General features: G+C 36.3%; 1 protein-coding gene across 3 annotated transcripts in view; it reads left to right on the top strand.

Moving 5' to 3' along the window:
• LOC149702613 (bone morphogenetic protein 8B-like) overlaps positions 1 to 18823 on the top strand; it is a 265732-nt gene that overhangs the window by 243146 nt on the left and 3763 nt on the right. The window contains exons 1-6 of one of the 3 annotated variants that reach the window (XM_089866478.1): positions 8582 to 9119; positions 17005 to 17237; positions 17309 to 17587; positions 17672 to 17872; positions 18301 to 18576; positions 18656 to 18765. In XM_089866478.1, the coding sequence (XP_089722604.1) occupies positions 8815 to 9119; positions 17005 to 17237; positions 17309 to 17587; positions 17672 to 17872; positions 18301 to 18576; positions 18656 to 18765 (1404 nt within the window). In that variant the 5' untranslated portion in view covers positions 8582 to 8814. Of the gene's footprint in view, positions 1 to 8581; positions 9120 to 17004; positions 17238 to 17308; positions 17588 to 17671; positions 17873 to 18255; positions 18577 to 18655; positions 18766 to 18823 lie in introns of those variants that run through there. The other 2 variants (XM_089866477.1, XM_089866479.1) reach the window with 2 other exon arrangements.

Below are 18823 nucleotides of genomic sequence, written 5' to 3'. Positions count from 1 at the left end.
CTCCCAATACCCTTCAAATATTTTTCCCTCTCTAATGGACAATTTCGATATAACTGCCTTTCATTTCGCTTTTTTGCGCCTGCGCTGTAGTCTTTTTGTATCATAAGAGGGCTTAGAGACTTATAGCACGGGTAGCAATGTATCAACCCCTTTGTACGTCGTCGAAAAGGTCTATCTCATCGCCTTTCGACTTCAAAAAGGTGGAAACAATTTCAACCCCCAGGTGTGTACTAAAATAGGGAGCTTTCAGGCATTGCTAGTTAGTAATTAACTCCCATGAAATACACTCCTGCTAGAACATGTATAAAAGCTGAGAACATTGGGCTGTATTATTCCCAGGGGGATACCTAAAATTTATGAGACATACTGGTGTATTTTTGGGAAAATACCATGCCCAATTTTGGGGTGTTAAGTCAGAAAGAAGTCTATTATTTTGTCAGCAAAGTTCAAGACCGATTTCTTTTACAATTCACCTTCCCTTTACATCAGTTAATCGCGAACAGTTTTAAAACTCACGCGAGAGAGTCAAACGGCAAAGTTTGGCGTGTATCGGAAGACTCTCTCGTACGTAGCAGATAGGCAGGCGACGGGACAAATCGGTCTAGTCTGTCTGCGTGTTTTTCATCCCAAAAGCGTCCCTCCGACGTGTACCAACCTCGGACCACTTTTGAACCTACCAAGTTATAACGTATCTTAACTATATTGTCGGTTTGCGCGGGGAGACGGCCGGGGAAGTTGAACCCCCGCTTTGTACGCGCCAACTAAATAGACATCAGGTTTGGTATAAATTGGGGGCACCGGCCATTCCTCAAAGTTCCGGAAATTCTCGTCTAGACCGTCTTAAGACCCCCGTTCAATCTGATTTTTCCATCACAACAAGCCCACAAAACGTCTGCACCGCGACGTTTACCCTTAAAAGGATACCCCATTATTAATTAAATACCTAATTTCAACTTAATTTAGTCCATCAAATATGTAGTAGACGACGCCCTTCTTCCAACCATTAAACTTAAAACAATGAAACTTTTTTAAAAATATAGGCTTATTTATTTTTTTTTCTCCGAAGTTTCCATAGAATAATTTGTATTTCATATTGTTTTTACCCCTACACGTTAGGCTTCAGTGTGAAGCTATTAAATGCTGCGGAACCAATAAAATTTAGTATTTAATCGTCTGCTTAAACTATAGGTCTTATTTTAACCTATTTGGTAGACATTTCTTTAAGTGTTAGCGTACAAATGTTTTTTTTTACAGTATGTACATTCGTAATTAATTTTAAAATACCAGATAAGGCAGAGCGTGCATGCATGCGACACTTTCTAACTACGTTCATGGGCTGTTGCCCTCTTATCTGTATTATGAATCAAGGTTGAAATTCCATCACGTTCAAAGTTAAGGACCGTTTTAACCCCATCATATCTTTAAGGTTAAATGAAGACAAGTTTTGTCTAACTGTTAACTGCCGCTATGATTAGTCATGGGATGTCTTTAAATATAGTAAAACCAAGAAATGATATCTAGTTTACTAGGGAGAAGGTATAAATTCACCATATTTCCAGCTTTATATCCAGTCCAAACGTATAGTAGGTCCGGAGTTAATCCCCGCCTCTAAATTACGACCAGCATCTCATTGGTTCTTGAAAACTCATGTCAGCGCGACGCGAATGACGAAAATTACAGTCATATTTTCCGACTGAGGAGAGGCTGCGAAATAGCCCGGCCTCCTTTTACGTCCCCCCTTGTATTTTGAAAGGGGGACTGGGACCATCGCGCGCGAATACTCAGGTATCTTATACCTTCTCCCTAATAAACTATACATCACTTCTTGGTAAAACCATGGGGACTAGCTTTCAAACCGTCCAATATAAACTATGGAAATTTAAGTTTTGCATTTTATAAACATTCTGACTGTGGTCAACCACGGGTCAACAGTTCGCCACCTTCGTAGCTCTGGTTTTTAGGGGGGGGGGGATTGTATAGCCTCAAAAACCTTGGTCGTAGACATTCTTATATTTAGAAGCACGAGCTCCTTGCCGCCAGGGATCCGAGCGCATGGACATGTAGTCAAAACAGTCTAGCTCCAATGTTATTGACCACAGATACCTTTTTCTTTTTTTTACCATGCAGGGGATTTCCAGGAACCCAGCCCCACTTCCTGTCTAGTTACCTGAATAGCCGTTCTAAATTTAATAATAGTGGCTGTAGCCCAAATAAGAATCGTCTAAGAAATACTTTTCTTATACATAGTATCACTCTCTCTTTAAGTTTGAAGTTCCATCTTTTGATACATTGTTAAATTTAGACCTATTTTTCTTGAAAAGATCTCAATTTATTTTCTCGGAAATCTTTAGATGTATTTTGGGAGATCGCCCGTATAACTATATCCACCCACAACTTGTTGCATTATATTGCCAATTCCAGTGGTAAAATGCACCATTGACAATGGTACAGTGGAGTGACATATAATGTAAAGGCTCGTAGACAACAAAATAAATTTGATAAAATATATTTTGAATGGAAGCAAATATATTTTATTCGAATCTAAGCAACCCCGTAATATTCTTCGTAAGTTTTTGCTACGACCGTGTCTGTTGTCTGTAGTTGCAAAATCAGTACGAGCGGTTATATTTGAAAATAGTACATTTTGTGTTGGAGAGATGGCGTTTAATAGTTACTTAATATACAAACCGTAACCCATGTGACAAGAAGAAACCCCCTTTCTCCTACAGTGGGAGGTAGGGCCACCCCACAATACGTCTCAGTAGACTATGCCTCTAGATGGCACAGCGTCCTATTCAATTTTGTCTCTCCATAGAGAATGCCAGGGCGGTAGACCCAAACTTATGGAGGAGATGGTAAGGTTGCGGTACCAAGCATGCGCGACCATTTATAAATCTCAAAAAGGTTACTTTTGAATCGGAGCTATTTCTAAAGTTCGCTTTTTTACAATTCATACAAAGCATGGCTTCCTGTTTGCGCTCTGTAAGCCCTTTACTTAAAAATAGTTTTATACCCAAAATAGATCTTTCTTTTTTTTATTTTTTGGGAAGGAACCACGCCCCTCTATTGACTTCATTTTCAAGGTTAAACTTACGCACGTATACACTCTCAAAATCACATATTCTTACACCTGGTACCAATTAAGTTATACAATTTTAGTCTCTTTGAAGCCGAATCGGTTTCAATTTGCCTTGAACGCGCCTTATTTCTTGGCGCGCTTTTTTAAGCTTGGGCCAATTGTATTATAACTATACAGTCACGTGGCTTAGTCTATTGTAAGTTTTGTCAGAAAACGTTTATACTAGGTCTTTTTAAAGAGCAAACTCGGTAGGGAAACTCTGTTCGGGTCGTGAACTTTAATGAATACTACACTTAACTTCGTGAAAGGTTAATGGGGTCATTTTCTCGATGTTTCTAAGGCAAAAATTTTATAAAAGGCAGACCCTTTGGTGTAAAAAAAAGCGGGAAATCAAAGTGTTCCATGCTAAATGACTGCACGTGACACGTGACAGGTATTAAGGTGTGAAGAATTGTTAGGATGCGACAGGACGATGTACTTGGCTGAAACCGTCTTAAAAGGATCATTAACGAAAAGGTTTTAAGGAGAACAGATAACCGAGCAGAGGACTAACAATGGACAACTGCATGCATCCATGTCGTAGCCCTTGCTCTATCCAAATTTCGAAGAGTTCTAGGCGGCCGTCGGCAACCATGAAGGCGACAGATCGCGCCGTACGACAGAATCATGTGCTATAAATCTCATCGTGTGCCTCCAAACGCGTGGACGTTCCTAATACCTTAGCACTTTCTTTTTCCTGGCCCAATTAGACCAAAAAACATCCTCCTGTCCAGGTAGCCATAAACTATCCTCTGTAAGAAAAGGTCCAAAAGGTAGAGGAGGGAAGGTGTTTCTTTCAAACCATAAATAAAATGCAATTTTTAAGAAAAAAAGAAATTGCACGTGTTCCAAAACATGGATGGGTCTAAACGGTTCCAAGATGACTCTTTTTGTGCAGGGGATATTTATAGAAGTTGAAAAGTAGCGCGCGGGCTACCCTTTTGTTAAAAATAGAAGAAAAAGACTGGTAAAAGTCTTTTAGAAAAACATCTTTAAAAAAATAAATGTATATCTGTACTTTAAGTGGGTACGATGACCGTTTGGGTTGTGGTGTCACTGATGAAGACAATATTAAATATTTTTATAAGATAAATTTATCGATACCGGTATTACTAGACTAAGGAAGATAATAACGAGACTAATATATGGAGTTTTTGAGTTTTCAAAGTTTTAGTTCATTCCGAGGGGATGCTCACACCATCGTGTCTAGAGACCCACCTTTTGAAAACTTGGGTGGTGCAGGACGAAACATCCGGACGATATATATGTGGAAGCAAAGACGTTAGAGATGTCTTCGTAGTTACTAATCCACTAAAGTTCTTTTGTTTAAAACCATTACTTAATTTACGTCTTTTGTTGTCCGCATACTGTCCGGCTGTCCCGCCTTAAGAGATCAAGTGGTCAAACACATGCTCTATTTTTGACAAGGGTCATATTCCGCTATAATACTCTTAATGCTTAAAGAACGCCACCGGAGGCTTGGGGTCGCGGTACCTTTGAAAGAAGTTCCAGTCCGCCTTTGTTCAGAGCTCCATCAAACCTCTGGTGGTGCCCTTTTATTTCTATATTTTCTTCGCTATTCTTACTAAATTTAATGTTCCTTATCATGTTTTGCAGTCAGATCAGGTCTTTCTTGTTATGATTCTTTATAGTATGAGTTTGTTGACTATACATCAAGGTAACCTGAGTGCGTAACACTTGTCTTACCGCGTTTTACATCCCCAACATTTGTACGTTTCTGGTAGAACAGAGTTAATGCATTTGTCTTAAAATGACGAAGAAGCTTTGAAAATAGATTTGATCATTCCATTAAATATCTGCTGAAAAACCAACGCACAGGGGCGAAGGCCACCATCTTTGTTTATTACCCTTCTGTTAGAGTTGGACACTTCTCACCAAGGGACAATCATATACTTCGGTTAAAAATGTTAGTATAATCTAGTGAATATTGAGAACCTATACGCAATATCGTAATGTCTCTAAAAATAACTTGTAATATTGACCTTAGGTCTAATAAGAGTTACTAAAGGCATCATTGACAAAATATCGAATGATATTTTTATGAAAAAAACATAAAATTCTTCAATTACCAAATATAATGATAGGCCTTCGGCTAAATGGTTAAATTAATTGAGGCGTACTAGTACAAATAATTAGAAAGCGGTTTGCCCCTTGATTTAATCGGATACTTTAAAAAAAGAAATTGCCAAATTTTTTTTTTCTTTTGGCCCTTTCCAAGAATTCATGGAAAATAAATGGATAATAGCTTGGAGCGTACGTCTCGTGACGTCAATTGTGACGTCAATACTTTAATCTAAAGATTAGAGATTGTTTAATAGTACTCGATTAATGAATGGGAAGACGGGGAAAGGAGGTAGACAGTGCATAATAGGTTTTAATAAGAATACAGTTTCCACAGAATTAACTCGGTAAACCTGGACGAAACTGAAAGGGTTGAGTCTAGGGTACACGGGGTTATATCGCGGTTATTTTTCTCAAGTAACTCGAATTTCTATTGGACAATTCTTAGATAAGGATCGCTCTGTTCTGTCCTGATCAAAATATTTACAATTCGTCGCGTTTATCTAGTGTAGGAAATGAATGAGGAAGAACAACTTTTTGATAATGTTGAAATTCGAATGAAAAAAAAACTATGACTGACACCTCAAGTTATCATTAATTCATAAGATATGTTCCTTCCATAAGTTTGTCACTGGTTACAAACTGGAGCTTGTCATGAAGTGAGTGACGTAGGTCATAGATTCGAGGTAAAGCGATGATTGCCTGGTGAGGCGCTGCTGTGAAAGGCTTAGTAATGCAGACTAAATAGGACCTAAATGGAAGTCCTGCATGCAAAATTAACCACCGAGTGTAGGACTTCAATTCTCGCTTCCGTCGTTCTCGATTTAGCTCGAGCTGTAAGTCTCTTCTGTAGCATTACGATGTATAGGTAGTGTCATACTTATGTTAGGAACATATCTTATAAACTTATGCCGGTTAAATGGACCTTGGGTTAATCTCAATGTACGGTTTGGTATTCGTAATTAATTATATGCAATAAAGAGAGAAAAACATTCGGTCATGTGAGGGCAATCAAATTTTCTTGTTTGTTTTTTTTATTGCGTTGCATAATTATTTGTAAATTCTTCAGAGGACTGCAGTTTTTTGACTTTGTAAAACGGAAGAGAGTTGATACGTCATTACTTTGATATGGAACTTTAGCTCGATTTAGGCAATATTTAATTTTAATGTTTTCAAGTTAAGATTGGTCAAAGTATTTTAAGGATGACCCCCTTAAATTTAATTAAGAAACTGATTTAGACAATGATTATATATATAATTTAATTAGGGGGTCATCCCCAAAACACCTAAATCAAATCATAACTTAAAAACAGTGTCCCTTGTGGCAAACAAAATGGAGATAGAAGTTATTCACTTTCTACTCGAAAATGGATTTCTCATAGAACATAAGCTCCCTTAATTTATGGTATGCAGACTTATCATAAACACCCTGTATATACCAAAACCTAGACCGAGTTTTCTGTTCTACTTCTTTAAAAAATACGCCAGACACAAATTAAGTAAAGCAAAAGTGATCTTGAAAATATTGACCAAAAATGATGTTGAATTAAGTTACGATAATTTGTATAAATTTCTCTTTTTAAATTCTGTTGATTTTTGGAGATACGACGTAATTTCTCCTTTTTGGCGCGGGATTAGCCTCCGGGACTATTAGAGGCTGGAACATTTTTCTTTCTTGATCCTAGAGAGAGGGGGAGAAGCCCAAAAAAAAAATTAAAAAGTTAAAAAAAAGAGAGTAAGAGTGAGATAGAGAATCAGGTGTAAGTCTGTCTGGTAGGCCAATTTCTTTTTTTTTTTTTCAAAACCAAAAAAAAACTTAAAGAACCAAAACGTCTCCCAATCCCCGGGGAAAGTCACGTTTCTCCTCCTCCCCGACTCTTACGCTATTAGCTCCATTTAAAAAAAAGCGCGAAACCCCTAACACAACTCATAGACAGATATTTTTTTGAAAAACTTTGGATAATGTGGCTGGCCTGTTGCCCTAACAAAAAGATACAGTGAATTTGTACTGCACCTCATTCTAAAACGATATAATCTCAACACGTTCGTTATGGACCTAGTGTGGACTGATCTCCTTTTGAAATGAAACGAATGGGGGTTGCCTAATGTAACAATATAGAGCATTTTATTAATTATAGTAGAGAAGCAAACATCACAGGGGCAGTGGAGATCATGGGTCTTCTTGGGTTCTTGGGTTATTTCCCTGGTGCAGAGAAGCACCGCTAGAGGCAGCGCGAGACGCTTAGCCTCCTTCAGCTTCTCTGCAAGTAATAATAGAATAGTCTATTGTAGACAGGTCTATCCCGTTCCCTTTATAGGGTTGCTAGAGTACCTGGAATTAAGCCTTGGAAAGGCAGTGATCTACAAAATTGTTGTGAAATGTCTAGTTTTACTCTACTAGTATTAGCATTAACCTGAACTAATATATTTGTAAGCTAATTTTACTATAGTCATTTTAAAAAGCAGCGTTGTAACTTTTCCACAAATGAAACTGGGGAAAAAGACCTTTGAACTGTCAGGAAAAAACATTAAAAATGTGTTGAAACAAAACATTTGCGGCAACCCTATTTGCGTTTAGCAATTACTAAAAACATTACTATCTTAGTTTAATAAGGTTTGATCATAAGATATGTTCCCCATAAGTTTGTCACTGGTTACAAACTGGGGCTTGCCATGAAGTGATTGAAGTAGGTCATAGATTGTGGTTAAAGCGACGTACGCCTGGTGAGGCGCTGTCAAAGGGGGCTTAGTAATGCAGACTAAATAGGACCTTGATGGAAGTCCTGCATACAAAATTAACTACCGAGTGTAGGACTTCAATTCTCGCTTCCGTCGTTCCCGAACTACTCATCTCGAGCTGTAAGTCTCTCAGTAGCATTACGAAGTATAGGTAGTGTCGTCATACTTATGGATGGAACATATCACTTATAAACTTATGTTTTGATGAAATAATAAGATTTCTAACCTATTAACCCACCCAAAAAGATATAGCTACGGAATAAAAAACATATATATATATACAAATTTTTCCGTAATTATTTGTCAATCACTATTGGTAGGAGTGTATGTATATACTGCGCATGTTCACAACGTAACGATCTTTAAGAAATTTGCGAAACGTTAACGTATACTACACTATATAGTGAAGGAAGCCACGCACACCGCTCTCCGCTCTGTATTCCAGAGAAAACTTTTATCCATCTACAAGTTTTAGTAGAGTTTTCCATCTATGATCCTTACGAAGTTAACTTTTTCTCTCTCTTTCTCTTTCTCTCTCTCTTCTGGGAGTCCTTAGTGAAGAGGGTATCTTTTCCCACCCGATAAGATCCCATCCCCCCAACGTTTCTGGTGATCTTTTTCATTCAAGAGGAGGTGGAGTAAAGTTCTCTCTGGTCTCGTGATGCTATATAAACGCTAGTAGGCACCGAAATTTTACGATATCATTTGAAAAGCTAGAGGCAAATCCATAGTAGCTCTCTCCCGCTAAACCAAACGGGGTACTACTATTCTCTTAGTATCACAAACTATACTACTCAAGTTGTTTTTTTATATAGACCTTAAAACTATATATATTTTTTATAGAAAGATAAAATTTAAAGAAACACCTCCTGATTATGGGTTTTTTAGCGAAACTCTTTTTGGGGCTATGCCTTATTTATTGTATAATGGAACGTGTCAAAGGTCAAACGGAGGTTCGGGTTCAAATTGGGGCCAATGATACGACCATTTTACGTATCGAAGACGAGAGAAACGCCACCCACGCGGTCATTTTACCCACAATTCTACGCATTTTAAACGCTTCTTCCTCGACCTACGACGAATCAAGGGGCATCTCCATCGCGCCACTTTCTAATACCCGATTCAGCGATTTGGAAAATGATAACAGCAGTATTCAACTCCAGCAAAGATACAGAGCGAGGTAAGATTAATTTATTTATTTTTTAATTACGCGTAATTAATTTAATATTCGCGTGGTTTGGTATAACGAGATGTTGGGTGGTGGTTTTTATGTTGTTTGTTGTTTATTCAACCCTCGTTGATATGTTTATTTCTTGGAATACAATTGATATCATATCTATCGTACATTGGAGTTTGTTCATGATTTTTTTTTGCTTTTTTGTAGACCTATTATGAAATAGGGTTAAGGAACGTTTAAAATTTAAATCGTTTGGCAACACTAAGTTTTAACTTAACTCTTTCTTAAGGCCTAGAAATTAAACGTTGTAGGCAAATATATTGCACAGTGAATTGAAATGTTGATTTGAAGAAAATCATCATCAGATTGAGTGGTTGCGCATGTGTTGAACTTGATAAATGATTTTTATAGTAAAGTTTTTAGTAAACACGCGTTGTTTTAAAATTTTAACAAAAAGGAGGAGATTAACGCGAGCTTATAGCTATTCACAAATTTAGGTTTTTTTATTCCTAAAGATTTATTTATTAACAGATTCATTTAATATTGAGTTAAATTTTCAAAATTTATAGCTTTAATATCGAACTTATTTGCCCTTAATTGAAAGATTAAGACTAAAAAGGGGTATAAAAATACACGCAACATTAGACCATAAAATTCCACTTATTTACAGTTAATTTAGGAAATATATAAAATGTAACTCTAATTATTTATTTTTAACTTAACTTGGAAGCCGTCTTTCCTAACCTCTCCCAAAAAATAAACAAAATAAAATCAAAAATTTCCTCGCGTTTAATCCTAGACTTTTCCAAATAAACCATGATTTTATATTTAAAACCACAAAACCACCAAAAAATACAACCCTTTTATACTCATCACACTGATTTAAAACAAGAAGGAGCATGAAGTATCTTGTTGTAAAACGAGGAATGAATAACCCATAAATTTTCACTAGCCGATTACTCTTGCTGCCGTTCGCTGACGGGAGTTTCTCCTAAGCTTCATCCATCCCTATATGTTATATAAATATATACCTCTCTCCATCCTCCAGAGTCGTAAAAAGCGGCTACTTAAATTCTCTAACAGACTTTGGAATTAAAAATCTTCTTGAAAACGACCATTTTTTGTATGGTTTTTAAATTGAAATTTTTGTCAGGAAAAGTTTAATTAAATATCTTTTGATATTTCAATTTAAGCTAATCTACCCGGTGGAATTGAAACCGGGGAGAGTTTCCAGTCTATAAACTAAATAGTCTGTGGCCTACCCTTATAAGATATCTGCGTGATTTTGTTCATATTTATTTTTTTTAAAAAAATATTCAAATTCAATTAAATTACGTTTAATTTAGTATAGTTAATTCTAAACTAGAATATACCCTTTTTAATTAAAGGGACCTAAGGTGAAAAGGAAACTCTAATGATTTTTATCAATTATAATACCAATCTACATAGTGAAACATCCGAAGAATATCTCCGAATGATTATAAAGTTCAAATTATTTAATGAAATTTCATATAGTTAATTTGAAATTTGTACCTCCGACCAATCGCGTAACGCCCTGCCTTCAGGTTAATAACAAAATTCCCGTGGCATGCTCTATGTCTCGCGCCACGATTGTCACATCACGCGCAATTTTGATCAAACCTCACGTGCTAAATTTCACAAATTCAAAATGGAGCGTAAATATCTAAATATCTTGAGTACCCCTTTGATATGATGCCTTTCAAGAAAAGAGTTAAAGAGAAAAAGAGCGAAAGAAATACATAACACTCGCGGTAGTCGGGGTACTTTATTTTTTATACAACAATTGACATCTTTGTTTTATAATTTAAAAGCGAAATATTTCAAAGTGGAATGAAAAAATAGTGTCGGACTGGGAAATGAGAAAATATAGTTTGGTTGCCGCTGGGGTTGTCGGGGAGGGGTCAAGGCTGGTCCAGTACCACCGATTATCACAAGACCTCTTTGTTGTCTGGCTTCAAAATTTACAGAATGCTCTATACGGATATGTGTATTATATATGGATGTTTTTGGGTACGATGTAGTAGTAATTAACGGGTGCCTGCGACTTAAGCCTGTCTCTGTTGCGCTAAAACGTTTTAGTCTCGTACGACTTTTTCGTTTCATTTCTCACATGTATAGTTTATGTTATGGTTATGGAGTCTTTAACACTAAACACGAGTCTGGTTTTCCTGAACTTGTGGAAGTGTTTCATCCAACCTTACCATTTTATAGTTCTGATGTTAAAAGTATACCACGTGTTCAAACTTCAAAGTGGTTCGATCCTTAGCATTTAAAGTAGCGGTTGAACAGGATGATAGGTGTTCCGCTTTTATTAGACATAAATATAGGCGTTAATTTCAACTTAATTTAAATGTAAAGTACTTCAGTTATACCAGACAAGCGCTCATTCTTCATTACTATTAAGCTTTAACTTAAACATATCGATGTGTTTTTATTGATATTTAAAATTGAGGAAATTTTTAATTAACGTTGGCCAAATTATGGAAAACGCCTTTTTCGATTGCAATTTTCCCGAAATGTTTCCAGACAGTACATCTAGTCAATAATTGTCAATTTCACACTCGTGTTATTATTGATCAGTTCTAAGATGAACACCACTTACGAATAGAGATATAAAATGACCATAATTAAGAAATTGTGATTAATTTAAAGTTTACGTATAGGTGATAGGTGATACGTCATATCTTAATTTACAAAGAAAAATCGCAAAGAAATGCCCGATAATCCGTGGGTTTTTGAACCCCGACCCAAAAATTGGCATTTCTCAAAATTCTCCTTTAGTTTCCAACCTGGAGCAAGGCCGTATTAGGTCCATAGCCCCGTGGTACAACAAAAAAATAAGTTAAAAAAGAAATTTCTCCGAAAGATTAAGTTGTTACGTTATAGTAGCGACACCACTTTGTGTAATGCAAGAAAGTATCTTCTTTGGATTGTAGACTATAGAAAGAAGCAGCGTCAAGCTTCGCTTAAAACTTCCGCCGAATTGAGCGCGGCTAGACTTAAAAGTAAGAAAAGCGTCGCAAGAGTGATATAAAGTTTCAAGTTGAATACGTTTTTTGGCCCACCAGACAAGGTTAATAAGAAGGAAATCCTTCGCAGCCAGACAGTATACAATGAACGAGATCAGGCCGAGGGAATAACCACTCTATTGACGCGTTTCATTCAAGTCTTCTTGCTGTAGAAATCAGCCTGGGTACTTACTTCTCCCCAACGCCTTGATGTTATGCAGGTATAATTTGTACAGAATTTACAGGCGCTAGTAGAGAGATCTTTAATTGAAAAAACAAAATGAAACACATTCATTGGTCACCGGACTTCGTAACTCATCACTTTAAATGTTCTAATTGCAACGACTTGCGGCAACCATGGCCCTGTTAACATTGCCACAAGATCAAATTAACCATCCTTTTTATAATAAATGTTGAAAATATCAAACCACTGAACGAAAAGTATACATCTTCATCATCAGGCGTTGATAGGTAGCTTTTCGCCTAGCAAAATGAGGACTAAATCAATGTACAAGAAATGTCAGAGTGGTTAGTCCCTTGAATAGGCCAGAATTACCTTTTCTTTTCTATTTTCAAAGCTATGGAGAGAAAGGTCCGCGCGAGACAGATTATATCTTTTGCTTTACTCAGTCAGTAAAACTTTTGGAAACACTTTGCGCTCCCGAGATTTTGTTGCTTATTGCGTAGACAACAATCCATTGAAATATCTGGCACCTTCTCAACAACACTGTTGCCATGTGAATATAATACCGGCTAGACTGTAATAATAACAGAGTTGCCAGCCATCCCTCAAAAAAAGTAGATTCTGAACATTACAAGCTAAAAGAGATATATGGCCCATCATTTTATTTCGCTCCATCAAAACTGCGGAAAGGAAGTAAATCTAAGTGGACTTACTAGGACCAAGAAGATCTATTATTTTCAATGGAAACAAAATTTATTTCCAATTAATCCATAGATCAAAGATGTCTGATGTAGTCTGAATATGATTTGCCTAGAGTTTAGCAATTACACAAGGTTTTTTAGGGATTTCATTGGGTTTTTAGCAGTTCAAAACGGTTTTTATGTTAATTACATGGTTTTTTAGGGATTTCATTGGATTTTTAGCAGCTCCAAACGGTTTTTATGTTAATTACATGGTTTTTTAGAGATTTCATTTGATTTTTAGCAGCTTTAAACGGTTTTTATGTTAATTACATGGTTTTTTAGAGATTTCATTGGATTTTTAGCAGCTCAAAACGGTTTTTATGTTAATTACATGGTTTTTTAGAGATTTCATTGGATTTTTAGCAGCTCAAAACGGTTTTTATGTTAATTACATGGTTTTATAGGGATTTCATTGGATTGTTATGTTAGAACACAGCGCAAAACGGTTTTTCAGGAATCAAGCAGTGTTTTTAGCAACAAATGGAAAATTTTTACTTGTAAACGGAGTTTTAAACAATGCAATTTTCTTATTTTTAGCAATAATCTTTTTTTTTTAACAAACTCATTAGGTAATTAAAAGAATTTTTTATGCAATTCATTATGATTCACTGAAATCTTAATCTCAATAAGGTTTAATTTGAGTACCATATAGATTATGTTTTTTTATGCTTTTGAAATTTTGAGAATATATGAAAATGTTTTCTCGGAAGTGCAAATAACCCTCGACTTAAACTTCAACATATCACGCGCCATATGATGTTTAAATGATAATAATTAAAATTAATCACTAATGATTAAATAAATTACCATATTCCCTTGAACCTCCTAAACACGATAAACATTTAAATTTTAATTATGTTACGTTAATTGGCTAAAATGAGGTAATTGAGAAAAAAAACTTGATTTTCATATCTTATTTATTTATCAAAAATATGTCGATTAAAAAAACCTGTCGCTAAAGGCCTTAGGATATTTTTCTTTAAAATTAACTTTGCTGTTTTGCAAATCCGGATCAAATGTTTTTCGATGATTGCTTTTAATGGTGATATTCGAAACCTGATTGGTTGAAAATTTGAACCAATTAGATATGAATGAGATAAACATTTATCGAATAACACGCAACCGCCTTTCAGACGATACGCCTTTTACCTAACAACACTAATCAAGGCGAGGGAATTTTGTACTGTCGCCAAAAAGTAGTTCCCCCTTTATCTCCCAGCCCATAATCTCAGACGACAGTGACTCTTATTATTTAAATAATCCTGTTTTTCTCATTTAAATTATATCTGAACTTAAATCATTTAATATATATTTATATTTGTGAAAAACATTTCTTCGTGGTATCTCCAGAACCCCATGACCTAAGATACTGAAATTGGTTTTGTATTGAAGTTGCTTTTAAAGCTTTCTTTTTTAATAAGCGGCCATGTTGGAAAATGGCGGACTGATAATTTACTAAAACGGAATATGGAGTCTATGGGAAATCAATTTTAAGTCGAAAATGTAACTTCTATCTCCATTTTGCAATAAGTAAACCCGAAACAAGTTACAAATTAGAGAAGATGCTTTAGGCATGACCCCCTGTATACTATTTAGCAATAATACAATTAAGCTTTTTAACCATATTTTAAAATTCTATTGCTTTGGTATGAACGCGACTTTTCCATCAGTGTAGGTAAAACAATCCCCGGATTTTCGGTAAAAAAAAAAAAAATAAGTCAAATTAAATAAATTTGACCTATGAAATATACAGTAGAATGAGGATATAAGAAATTTAATAGAGTATTATTCTAGTATAGTCTGGGAATTTTATTTGAAGACTGAAATATGCCGTTTTTATGTCGGAATGAAACCGATTTAATTCAAACAGATTAACTCGAAGTAATAAAAACATTACAAGGGTTTGTTCGTCCATTAATTCCGGAGGAGAAGCTAGCACCACATGGGGCAGGGGAGAGGTGACCTTCTTGGGTTATTTCATTCACTCCAGAAAGCACCCGCTAGAGGCAGCGCGAGTCGGCTTCCCTCCAAGTAATTAATGGAATGTTCTATAATTTTGATAACTTCGAGTTGGAATGACATCTGTTCTTAGAGTTGTTTTTCCGTGCTGGTTCAACCTAACACCCTGCCATTTAGATGGAGTCGAGTGAGTCGAGGACGAATGAAGAATTTTCCCAAAGTCTAGCCTGATTTCTTTGACGGGGTTATGGAGTTAAATCACGGCATATTTTTCAATCGTTTAATAAAAACATAGTCTGAGAATTTGGGGTTGGACTTTGTATTCTCAAATTTCAACACGTTCAACCAAGGGCGAAACACTTCTGTTGTTTTTTTGGGTTTATTTTTTTTTAGATGGGTTGAAAATTAGGAAACGATTACGGAATGTATAAATCTTGGTTGGAATGTTTCCACTCTAAATTTCATAGCAGACTATTTCCGGAATTGAAATTAGACCACTACCATAGCCGTTGCTGCCTACCTATTAACATTATAATAAAATTTGTTTAACGTTAATTTGTTTTGACTAATGCTGACAACTTTAAACCTGTCTGGGATTAATTAGTCTAAATCAATTTCTTTTTAGTAGCGTAAAATTATTTTAATAATATCGGTATTAGAATTTTCTGGTGAACCACTTGAGTCGCAATTCGTTAATTTCTTAATTGGACCAAACTGCTGTGGTTGATAACAGTACCACCAGGTACCACTAGGGAAAAGGTTTTTAGAAGTGGTTTGATTCAGTTCACTACAAGATTTGCCATTAAAAGTCTGTCAATAACGACATATCCTATAGACCCGTTACATTTTAAGCATGTTTTGATGAGTTTGAAAGTTGTTTCTTCAAGAAAACAACATCATGTGTGTATCTTAGTTAGTGTCAGCTATAGGCAACTCTTCTCGGTTGACAATCCATTAAAACACCCGGGTTACACCGGATAGCTTAGCTTGTGATCAATAAAAGTGTTTTAATAATGAGAAGGTATTAAATTTTAATTATTAAAATTATCCCCATTAATATGAACGGACGCATTTGATTATATTATCGTAATTTACTCTTAGACAACCAATTATCTTACCAAATTTCATTTAGATTTAATTTACTTTAAATGAACCGCGTTAAAACATTTGACTTTGGAGCGTAGAACAATCAGCCGTCTGTTTGATGACGTCATAGTATAATCTTACGTCGCAAATTTTATCAGCTCATTTTGCATTAATATAAGCGTATCACGTTACCAAGATCAAGGCCACTCTATGGCGAAATAGGTGTATCAATGGTATATTTAAGATTGAAGTCTTATAAACGACCCTCCAAAAAATTTGACAATGATGAATCGGCACTTGACTCTAGACGGACGGTTTTACTTTTCAACGCGCGTCTACTTTTTCCGTAGACATAGTCTAGAACCGAAAGTAAATAATAAACAAAGCAGACCCTGTAACTAGACACGTGGGGTATTTGTATAGTTCCCTCAAGTCCTTTTGAAGTGACAGTGAAACGTATAAACACTATATAATTTAGATAAAAAACTTAATATGTCGTGGCCGCGTGAACGAACATTTTTCCGTACTTCCAAGTATATTAGATTTTAAGAGTATCGCGTTTCAGTATCTCTTTACCAGGACCGTAATATTTCCCGCCGTTTTATAGCCTTATTGGCGTAAACATTAACTCTATGTTCTAATTTGGAATCGGTACAAAAATACACGTTTATAAACTACATCGTTCGTGTTGTTTATTTATGTTTACCACTTGTCTGAACGTTAAGTCATTTAACAAATAAAAATTTCACGGCGTCTGGTCGCGGGGTTATTCGCCGGGGCTGTTAATTCTTGGTCTGTCTGTTAATCTGAGAACTGTTTGTTGATTTATTTTTTAGGTATTTAATGGAATATTTATTTATTTATTTTTTATATTTCTTGTAATTTAGGAAAAAGCAAGAACGATTGTTCATGATTCAAGCCCAAATTTTGCAACGTCTTCAAGTGACTCCCAATAGAACAAGTAATTTAACATCGCCACTATTTTCGCAAGAAGAAAGGCAACGAATGGCTCAAATATTTGAGAGAATGCGCCAATTACGCCATCAAAATCACGGACATAATGAGGCTGAAAGATCAAATCAAATATACGCCGAAAGATTTCAAAGTTTCTATCCTTCATGTAAGTTAATAAAATTAGTTTCCTTTTTTCAGTCCGCAAGTTAAGTAACTTTGACCTTTAACCCTATAAAGGTCAACTTCCGAACAATACGGAGAGAAGTCTTTGGGAAGCACCCGGAACAATGCATCTGTACTACTCCATAATCTTCCCGAGACCATCGCAAACGACAGAAACCAGTATTTTGTCTTCGAAATTGAGACTATACAAGTTTCAAAGTCCAGAGGCTCAACAGTCCAACTGCGTCGATTGTGGCGGTATCCCTTCATCGTACCCATCCTTCCTGATACCAGCTCAAACTTTAACCGTTTCCGTGTACTATTTCACCAAACCAATGAAACTTAATCGTAAAGGTATGTAGAATTTAAAGTTCCTATTGTATTTTTGTCCGTCTCTATTTTTCCCTGATTAAGTCTTATGGGTTCATCTTGATTTAGAAAAGAAACGGTACATCGATTCCCGAGTGATAGCCGCCGATTTGGAAGGTTGGATCGAACTGAATATCGCCCCCTCCGTCCTACATTGGTATCAAAATAGACACAAGAACTTTGGTTTGGATATCGAAGTCGAAGACAATACCGGAACCAAGTTAGATCCCAGTCTCTATTTCCGAGTCATGAACTGTTCCGAAAATGCTTGTAAGTATTCCCATTTTCATTATGACATTATCATTCGTTTGATTATCGTTTTCACTTCGTCAGCTTATTGTTTTAATTATTGCTAATTAATTTATAAAGCGACATTAACTAGGCAACTTGATTACCATACTGGGAATGGGGTTGACCCGTCTAACGAAAGCATTAATATCGGTTAAGACATTCTTGGACAAAGGCTTAGCTTTGATTCGTATACGTTCAATATACTTTAGGCCTAATTAACTCGTAGCTAAAACAGTAATACGTTAGTTAATTGGCTTTTGCTTGTGATAACGTGACTGAGCTAATAAATTGACGTCATATCCCTCGCTTTCCTTGTGCTTCCCTTTTTCTCTGTCCACGTTTTTGTTGGCGTCATTGCGCAGCCGGTCGGGAACCGCCCTTCCCTAATTTGCTGGAAATACATCCAGACATGGCCGAGAACGAGTCATCTCTCTTCGATAACGAGACGTACCCGACCCTTGACCTTCAAACGAGGGAATTCTCACGCGAGCAAACACCAACAGCCCAATTACTAGTCAGTCCTCGATCAGGCCATCGAGGTTCCATCCCCGATTCACTCAACACTAACCAAACCCCCGGTGCCGATAGTAGGGCCATCAGAAAAAGGCACGCCGGTACCGTGTACCTTAGGCCAGCTTGGTACAGAGCGTGCCGTCTTAAACGCATCTACGTGACTTACAAAGGTTAGTCTCAACCACCGTGGCCTGATTATAACCAACCGAAGGTTTTACGAACCTTTGTCTTTTTATTTTTGTCAATTAGATTTGGGACTAGAGGACATGGCTTTAGACCCGGAAGGAGGTGTCAACGTCGGTTATTGTTCGGGTTCTTGCATAGAGGAGGACCATAGGACGCATCAGGATTTGGAAACTGTAAGTTTAGACACTGTTTTTTTAAGTGATGTTTTTCTGGGCCACGGAACGCGCAGTG

The sequence above is a fragment of the Phalangium opilio genome, unplaced genomic scaffold (assembly GCF_054372755.1).
Source record: "Phalangium opilio isolate 3A_F unplaced genomic scaffold, DU_Popi_V2 ptg000017l_1, whole genome shotgun sequence".
NCBI lineage: Eukaryota > Metazoa > Arthropoda > Arachnida > Opiliones > Phalangiidae > Phalangium > Phalangium opilio.
Note: the sequence above shows the minus strand (reverse complement) of the source record. Positions and strands in the feature narration are given on the sequence as shown.